This window comes from Phoenix dactylifera, chromosome 4, assembly GCF_009389715.1.
Source record: "Phoenix dactylifera cultivar Barhee BC4 chromosome 4, palm_55x_up_171113_PBpolish2nd_filt_p, whole genome shotgun sequence".
Taxonomy (NCBI): domain Eukaryota; kingdom Viridiplantae; phylum Streptophyta; class Magnoliopsida; order Arecales; family Arecaceae; genus Phoenix; species Phoenix dactylifera.
The window spans coordinates 17,142,135-17,151,262 of record NC_052395.1 but is presented as its reverse complement, the minus strand read 5'-3'; the positions used below and the strand labels follow the sequence as shown (position 1 = coordinate 17,151,262).

General features: G+C 45.1%; 2 protein-coding genes across 2 annotated transcripts; one reads left to right on the top strand and one right to left on the bottom strand.

Moving 5' to 3' along the window:
* The first annotated feature begins 1,388 nt into the window (after positions 1-1,388).
* Positions 1,389-2,785, top strand: LOC103708186 (protein rough sheath 2 homolog). The gene has a single exon (XM_008793005.4). It carries the CDS (start codon positions 1,677-1,679, stop codon positions 2,649-2,651), a length of 975 nt encoding a protein of 324 aa, XP_008791227.2. The 5' UTR covers positions 1,389-1,676; the 3' UTR covers positions 2,652-2,785.
* Positions 2,786-7,246: 4,461 nt separating this feature from the next.
* On the bottom strand, positions 7,247-8,921 carry LOC103708187 (AP2/ERF and B3 domain-containing transcription factor RAV1). Its single transcript, XM_008793006.4, has one exon. The coding sequence runs from the start codon at positions 8,473-8,475 to the stop codon at positions 7,384-7,386; it is 1,092 nt and encodes a 363-aa protein (XP_008791228.2). The 5' UTR covers positions 8,476-8,921; the 3' UTR covers positions 7,247-7,383.
* Positions 8,922-9,128: the final 207 nt, after the last annotated feature.

Here is a 9,128-nt window from a genome sequence, read left to right as displayed (position 1 = left end):
TATTAAACTATTCAACAAGCTGAATAATCTCATAAATGATTTGAAGAATCTATGTATTTTCAATGTACAACTATATAAGCTCTGTATCCTATTGTGAGTCAGCTTTTTTCTAAAAAGATAGATCAATGTTTCTCAACATGCGCCAACATTGCGAGATTATTTTCAAATTGAGATGAGGATTAATTAGCTTTTCTGAACACAAATGACAGTGCTTGTGTGTCATAACTAACATTTTAGCTAGGTTCTATTATATGTTTAAGCTAGGTAGTAAAATGTCGAATTTTATTTCTTAGATTGAAATATTAAGATATTGTGTTAGTGTTCTAAAAATATCAGGTATTATTTTTTAATTAAATTTCAGGGCCTTCCTTGAGACTTCAGAGCTGGGAATTTGTAGGCATTCTATTTTAGGCTTTATGTCGTCATCGACCATCTTTTAATTTTTTGTTTCCATTAGATCTCTTATTTGTAGCCTCATATGGCGACAAATCATTATTTTAGTACACAAAAGGCGCCGTGGTCCCAAAAAAAAAAACTTAGGGTCTTACATGCTGTACAGCTGTCACATCTGCAAACAAAATTTAATTGAAGATATGTGGAACTGTTGTGACATATTATTTAACAAGTAACTCGACCATAAAAACAAGAGCAGGCTTGATTGGTCCAACTACTTCTTTTTTTTTTTAATAGCTAAAACGGATATATCACACATGATAGGTACAAATATATAAAAAAATAAAAAATAACAAATCGTCGCTTTTATCATTTTTATCTTTAAGCATAAATCAAATTTTATGCATGTCCTCTTGACCTGCCAAATTACATGAATGTCATTTCCTAAAGTTTTTATGATGGCCACGCGCGAGGAACTCGCCTAGATGGCCTTTGACGCCGTTCCCCCGAGGGAATGCAGGCATCGCCCCACCGCGCATGAGGACGAACAACCGCCCCAGTCCTGTCTACGCGTCAGATGCTAAACGAGGCTCTGCACGATAATAAGACCAAAGGAATGCCACCGATGCAGGGAGAAAGCGCGCCTTCTAACACTCGGTGCCTCCAAGGCCCGCAAAGGCTAAAGACCATCCCCGCGCGCGCGCGAGAGAGAGAGAGAGAGAAAGTGCGCGTGTGGGGAAAAAGGAGCAGCGTAACAGTAATAAAGGAGACAGAAGAGAACAGCACTCCATCCATTCAATGCTAATGCCACGCCCAATCATGTGACATGAGAAAGACAAGGAAAGGGAGAAAAAAAAAAAAGAAACTATAGGATATAGGATGATGGGCCTTCGCTTCTTAGCAAAGGGTAAAGTGAGTGCGAACCTGCATGTACCCAATCTGGGCTTGGTCATATATATATATATATATATATATATATATATATATATATAAAGGGGCCCTCCGACAGCACCATCGCACGTCCATCTCCACCTCATCGATTTGTCCAAACCCTGCCCATTTCCCCGCCGTCCCGTCTTTTCGCAACCTCTTCTGTCACGCTCCTTCCCCTCTGCCAAAGAAAAAGAGAGAGCCATCCATGCCCACACTCGTTCGTTCATTCAATAATTCTTTTTAGAAGAATAGTAGCTAAAGATAATGACCTCGTCACCGCCACCAGGAGCAGCAGCCTCGGCGAGGAGGATGTTATTAAGGAAGAAAGAGGAAGAGAAGGGAGGGAAGAGATGAAGGAGAGGCAGCGATGGCAGCCGGAGGAGGACGCGCTGCTGCGGGCGTACGTGAGGCAGTACGGGGCCAAGGAGTGGGGGTTGGTTTCGGAGCGGATGGGGCGGGCGCTCCACCGCGACCCCAAGTCGTGCCAGGAGCGGTGGAAGAACTACCTCCGCCCGGGTCTTAAGAAGGGCTCCCTCACCCCGGACGAGCAGGCCCTCCTCGTCTCCCTTCAGTCCCGCTACGGCAACAAGTGGAAGGCCATCGCCGCCCACCTCCCCGGCCGCACCCCCAAGCGACTCGGCAAGTGGTGGGAGGTCTTCAAAGACAAGCAGCTCAAGGCCGCCGCCAAAGCCTCCTCTGAGCAACCCCTCCACCATGGAACCACCTCCGCCTACGAGCACATCCTCGAAACCTTCGCCGAGAAGCACGTCCTCCCGCCCCCTTCCCATCTTCCTCCTCTCCCCTCCCTCGTCCTGCCTAATCCTCTCCTCTTCGCCCCCGCCTCCTCCTCCTCCTGTTCCTCGTCGTCCCCGTCCTCGCCGTCGCCTCCCTCCCTCAGCCTCTCGCTCTCCCGGCCGGAGGGGTGGCTGCTGCTGCTGCCGGCGCTGGTGCAGCTGTGCTCGGAGGTGGAGGAGGGGCGGCGGTGCTGGGCGCAGCACCGGAAGGAGGCGGCGTGGCGGCTGAGCAGGCTGGAGCAGCAGATGGAGACGGAGAAGGCAAGAAAGATGCGGGAGAAGGTGGAGGAGGTGGAGGCCAAGATCCGGCGCTTTCGGGAGGAGGAGGCCGCCTGGCTCGACAGGTTGGAGGAGGAGTGGAGGGAGCGGCTTTTCGCGGTCCGGAGGGAGGCCGAGGCCGAGGAGGCCGAAGTCGCGGAGGCGTGGACCGCTAGCCACGCCAAACTTGCCGGCTTGGTGGAGAAGATGATGCTTGGTGGTGCCGGCGGGCTTGCTCTCGGTTCGCCGGTGGCCAAGGATTATTTACGCTGAGGTTTTCGGTTTTCCCCCCTTTTTCCTTCCTTCTTTTGTTCCATTCTTGTTTTGTCTTGTCCATCTACTATTTCCAAACAAATATATAAAGTTAACCGTCTTGGGTTTGATCTAAGACTTTATTTGGCTCGCAAGATACTGTTTCCTCCACCCTGAGCAATTCCTCCGGAATTGACGGACTTAACTTTTAAACTTGTGAGTTATCGTAACAGAAGTATTAAATAATCCTTGTATATATAGTTAAATTAATAGGATAGGTAAAATAATATTGTAATTTGTATTTATCTATTTAATTTGTTGTAAGTAGGTCGAATACCTTTCCTGACGTTGGATCTCTGCTGGCCTAAGTCCTGAGTCAATTTTTCAATGTTTGAATCATTTTCTGAGCTGACTCAGGCTTCAGCCCGAGCCAATCTAATGTCCAAAATGGGACCCTGCTGAGCCGAATTGTCTTCGGATGGATGTCCAATTATTACAAACTACGAAACAGGCCCAATCTGGTTTCAGTTTAGCTTGCACTTGGTCTTGCTCTCGTCTAATTTAATGGACTAAGAAGCCCAAAGTAGGCTGTGCTGATGCTCAGTCAAGCTCAATGGTAAAATTACTGAGCTCAAACATATTTGTACCCTCGATAGCATTTTCAAGCTGAGCCTAATCAGGCCAAGCTCAATGAGACTCTGCTTAGTTACATCCCTTGATTTGCAATGCTTTCGTTTTGGTTCTTTCATGCGGTTGTAATTGAAGGCATCAGCTGCATTGCCGGGTGATTCTGGTCCGTTGCAGCGAATGACTGATTGTTGCATGGGAAAAATATTGATTATAATTACTTTAGTTTTAGTTAACTAACATATTAAAATCTCAAAACGTTTTGAGTATTTTATGTAGACCACTATGTAGTATTCATAGCTGTAGTAGTCATTGCAGACATAAAATATGGATTATATGTCAGCCACTATATGGCAATGTTTGGTTAGAGAAAGTTAGGCTCTGCAATGAAAATGAGAACGAGTGACTTTCATTTTATTTGTTTGGTTGGATAGAGTTCCATTCTCATTTCGGTTTCAGAGAGATTAGGAAATATTTTCAATCCTCCAAAATTTAATTCGAACTCTTATCTAGTATTCAAATTCCATTTCGATTTCGATTCTGATTTTGTAACCGAGCATGTCAGGAAATATGACCATTCCTCCTGTCGCACACCAAATGCTGCTTTGACCTTAGGACTGCTTGCCTTATTTCCACACTCTACTCCCATATCAGCTTTGAGGTCTCTGATGCTCTGCTCCAGTTCATGGTTCTGCTTTCCACGTCAAAGACAGACATGACCTAAAATTTGACGAATCCATGCTATGTTGTAGTGGCTACATGTCATGGACTCATGGGTTGCTTGAACTATAGGAAGGTGGTTCTTTATCTCTTGGTTTGAGACTCAAAACAAATATTGTCAAGGTTGGGATGCTGGACTTTATTTGCAAGATTATAGTGCTCCTCTATTCTAAAGGTCCAACTGCCTGTTGTAGGATTCATTTTAGTGACTCCGGGTCAAAGCTAATTGGGGGAGAACTTGCTTGTTTGTTGAAGATTTCACCTGTTTCTATCTATTCTTGATGGATGCATAATCAAACACATTTTTCTGATACCATGTAGTTTATCAATTTTACATTAGTATATATATTTGATCCCTTAGATCGAGAAGCTAAGTGAGTATGCATGTATATTAAAGATGGGAGTACCTATGGAGGTGTTGAGAGTGGAGATGCATGGAGTTGGTCATTGAGGACAAAGAGTTTGAGATAATGTGGTGCCACATCTCATGATGTAAATTTGCATGTCACTGTATGTTTCTTCTTTTCTTCTGCCTTTTTTTTCTTTATAATGAGTCCAGGCTAATGCTTTGATGGTAGAATAATACTTACTGTGGTATAAAGGATTCCAGCAACATCAAACCTTCCCTTACACAAACCTACATTTTAAAACCAGTTTGTTAATTAAATGGAAATATCTGCTGTCCCCAATTTACAAGTCCTTTTAGGTCAAAAAAAAAATGGAACTTATGCATAAAGCAAAATAGCGTGTCTTGCATTGACATGGAGCCGATCCGATCGATCATGATCGCTTCCCAACTCTTGAAAACAGAACATAACTAAACCAAACTAGTTCAGAGTTAAATCAGATAAACTCAATTGAAGATCCGGAAATTCGGTGAAATTCAGCACAAACAGGCGAGAGCAGAAAATGACATATACCAACATATTACATGTTTATTTGCAAACATATTTTAGGCTAAATTGGCAAGGAGAATGTGCATTTAGGGGTGTAATTGATGAGGGATTTGGTTTGTGTCAAGTTGAGACATGGGTACTATAGGAAAACTATCAATGCATATTCAACATATTTAGTAAATGAATCAGAATTCCGGATCAAGCATTACCTCTTCATTAAACGGATAAACCAATTCGGCTATAATATGTTTAATAAATAGGTCGGGTATGATTGTATTGGGCACGCATGATCATGATCTAAATGATTTTAGACATCAAGTTCTATGAAACCCTAGTTTACATGTAATCCTGCTCCCTCTTTCCATATCATCACAAGCCCATCAAAATCCTCCTAGGTCTCAAAAATCAAAAATGCCCCAAACCTTCAAGATCGGCTCTCCATCCTACTTTTATTCCCCTAATAGTGCGTCGCAGTATGGGAATAATATCAAGAATGATGAGGTCAAGATCTGGCTTTAGTCTACGGACTTGTGCTGCAAAAGTCCCATTAGAAAATTGTCAATTTGGTACTCCCTTCAACCACACCAATGAATGTTTCCTTTTCAAAATTAATTGATCATAAGCTGGACCATCGGTAGCTTAAAATGTGCTTGAGTTGGCCCTTGAGTAATTTGAACCAAACTCGAGCTAGGTTCAGCTTGCTTATGTTCAGCTCATTTACACTACTAGAGTTCGCATATCAAGGTGTGTCACATGAAGTAATTTGTGCATGTCATCATAGACACAAAAAATATTTTATCATATGATTGGGGATTGATCTTTAAGCCTATAAAAGTAATTAAGCGGTAATCCAACATTCAGATTGGAAACATGGTAATGAAATCTTAATAGACAAAAACAGACTTGCCATATGACTAGAAGCTTAAGAGTCTTACTCTGAATTGAGTCGAGAAGACTAAAATTCTCTAAAGGCATCCTCGTCCGGACACGCGTCCGGAAGAACTTCTCTCAGCCTTTAAATGTTTTCTTTAAAAGCCTTGACTTAGTCACGAGTTACCTGGATTTCTTCCCACCGCCAGCAGACCGGATGCTCTCAACAACCTGGAACCCGAAGGAGAAGACCAGGTCAGCCGACAAACTAATGCACATGGTTTGAAGCAATGGGAGGATGACTACAGTGATGTTCCATGTGATATTTTGATGACGAAATAGGAGATTGGCACGAGAATTAGCTGAAAATTTTAATAAACAACAAAGACTTCTTTGTCTGAGGTGAAGACTCACAGCTTGAGTGTCCCCCCTCAACCCCATCGCTTGAGAAGCACGTCACCTGAAAGTGATCAATGTAGGCCTGGCTCAACTAACTCACTGGAGACCACGTACCCTTGGGTCTCTGTTTGCAATTATGGCGGTTAAACTAATATATTATATTAAAAAAAATAATGTTTTAACTAGTTAACATAGACTTAATTCCCTGTTGCTGATGTGTTAATTATCTAATCATGTTTCTTGTCCTGCTGTTAGCAAATCCAAGTTTCTAAATCAAGATACACTATAAATAATGATATTCTTCAAAGGAACTTGTCTCTACTCCTCTTCTTCTACCTTCAGATCCGTGATTGATGCGGGGAAAAGGTCGACTCGTTATAAAGACTTCGATGGGTAATCTTCCCTTCTGACAATACAATACAGCGACGTGAAATTATATTGAGTATTAGCAAGGTTCGGTCTTTTCCTTGGCTTTTAAAAACATCAGGCTCGAAGAGCCGACACATTGTGGACATTTCTAAATGCCTGTTGTCAATGGTCCTTAAAAGCATGCAGCTCCAGTTCCCTCTCTCTCTCTCTCGCTCTCTGTGTCTGTCTCGCTGTTCCCGTCATGCACGTTGGAAGCTTCGGCGAATCGGCAGGACACAATGAAAGTGTGAGTTTTGACCCATTCACCTCCCAGCCAGCTAAAGCTAGCGCAGTGTTCTATCAAGTGGCGGTCATTGACCCAACCCAGCTGCTCCGGTTCCCTTATTTTAAAAGAAAGATGTCTGTCAAATCCTGGCAACACTTGTATAGCTTCGTTTTTAAGAAATCAAACGGCAGGACAATTACATGTGGAAGAGAGACTAATTTGAAGCAAACCATCTCCATCTCATGCTAACTTGTTGACTGGATTATTTGGTAGTTAATTAGGCATCTCCCGAAGAGATAAGTCTATCTGCCCAGGCGAGACAAAAAGGAAAAGAAAAAAAAAAGAGTTTACGGGAGATTTTCTTCGTCTTTTGAGCTTACCTTTTTTTCATTGTGGTTATCTCTGCCTCTCCTTTAAACAGCTCATTGGCATCTGGATACCAATTTGCAGAATAAACTCACAAGAGCATATGAACAGAAAAAAAAAAATCGTTTCCCTGATGTTTCATTCCTTCCAGTCGGATTCAACTTTTCCATCTCTCGTAGAGTATACACTCGAATATTTACATAAAAGACGAAATGGAAAAGTCTTAAGGCAAATGCCAATACTACAAGGCTTCCGTCTTTTGTTTCTTGAAGTAGAGCTGCGGCGATGGCATCGACTGATGATCCATATCTCTGATTCCCTTTGTGCTACAACCAACCACATAAACTCTTCCATTTCCATCCAAGCCGGCTCCACCAACTTTGACTGCCGGAGTTTTGAGCAAGTTCACACCGAAGAGCCTGATCCCCTGAACCGGTCTGGCCTCGGCATGACCGCCGACAGCTGGAGGCTTCCAATCGATGAACAACTGCTTGTCCGGGTCGGTTGATCGATGGAAGGTGATGGCATCCCCAGCTTTGAGGCTCTTCTCTTTCACGAACCGGCTCCACCCCTTGGTGAGCACGTAGCTCTGGCTACTATTCCAGTACGAGTAGCGGAACCTCCATACTTTCCCGCAGGCGTCCTCGAAGTTCAGCAGCACGCCTTTGCAGGCGGCGCTGCGGATCTGGAGCGGGAAGTGCTTCTCGGCGTGCTGTTTCGGTATCACCAGCCGGTTCAGCTTGCCGACGTCGCTCGGCGTGAGGGCCTTGTCGAAGAGGTGCTCGCGCTGCGCTCCGCCGCCCGAGGCTGCAAGGAACCGAGCGCCTAGGCCGCCGCCGCCGCCGCCGGAGCCTGCAGGCATATTCCTCCTGCCGGCCCCGAAAGCGCGCTTGCCCTGCCGGACCTCGTCATCGTAGGTGTGCTTGCGCAGCATGTCGACGATCTCGGCCTTGGAGTGGGAGGCGAGGAACGACAGCTCGGCCGCGTCGGCGTCGTCGGTCTCGGACAGGGGCTTGAAGTTGGTGACGGCGTCGCGGCCACGGAAGCGCTGGGCGGCGACGTCGTAGGCTCGGGCGGCCTCGGACTCCTCGTTGAAGGTACCCAACCAGACCCGCTGGTGCTTCTCGTAGATCTGGGCGCCCCACCGGCCGTTGGGCTGGGGCACGACGCCCTTGAAGTGCGACGACGGCAGCTTCCGGGACTCAGCCTCGATGCCGACCTCCGGGTCGAGAACGACGCTGGCTCCGCTGCCCACCCGCTGCAGGCTTTCAGGGCCCGGCGGCGGCAGCTTCTCTGTCTTACCGCAGACATCCTCGATGCACCTGCTGTCCATGTCTAATACGGATGGCTAGCTCGAGCCTGCAGTAATGGGAAAGTATATAGGACGGGCTAAGGTTTTGGAAACAAACGGGAAGGGAATATATAGAAGGGGGTGAAGCGGTCATGTTGCTAATCGTTTGGGTTGTTATATAAAGCAATATGTTTGCTTGGAATTCATAAAATCTCGTGGGCCGTGGCGTGGGTGTTTGTGTGGGTCAACTCATGCGATGATGGGAAGAAGATTCATGAGAAGGAGGCAGGGCTATCTTCTTGTGTGCTTGTATGTAGGTATGGGTGTGAGGTGGGGGAAGATGAGCTGGGCAAAGTTGGTGGGGCCCAAAAGAAGCAAGTTGATGAGGAAGGGGTTCACATGAGTGTGGACCATACTTGTAGGTGCATCCCCCCTGAACTTTGCTGCTGCTGATGGTGCTGACCAAGGTATGGCCTTCTCTGCTGCTTTTATCCGTTATCACCACCAACCCCTCTCTTTTTTTCTAGATTATTATTATTCTTGTAGCTAATAAACATACAACGTGTTTCACGATATAGAGAAAAAACAAAAAAAATTGTAAATCTTCTCTCGCAGGTATGTATTATAGTATAGAGTTTTTTTTTTTTTTTTGCATGAATATGCTTCTAAAGTTTATTTACTTTAATTAAAAACAA

Excerpts from the sequence above, each read along its gene's own strand:
- LOC103708186 (XM_008793005.4), top strand. The coding sequence starts at position 1,677 with ATGAAGGAGAGGCAGCGATGGCAGCCGGAGGAGGACGCGCTGCTGCGG.
- LOC103708187 (XM_008793006.4), bottom strand. The coding sequence starts at position 8,475 with ATGGACAGCAGGTGCATCGAGGATGTCTGCGGTAAGACAGAGAAGCTG.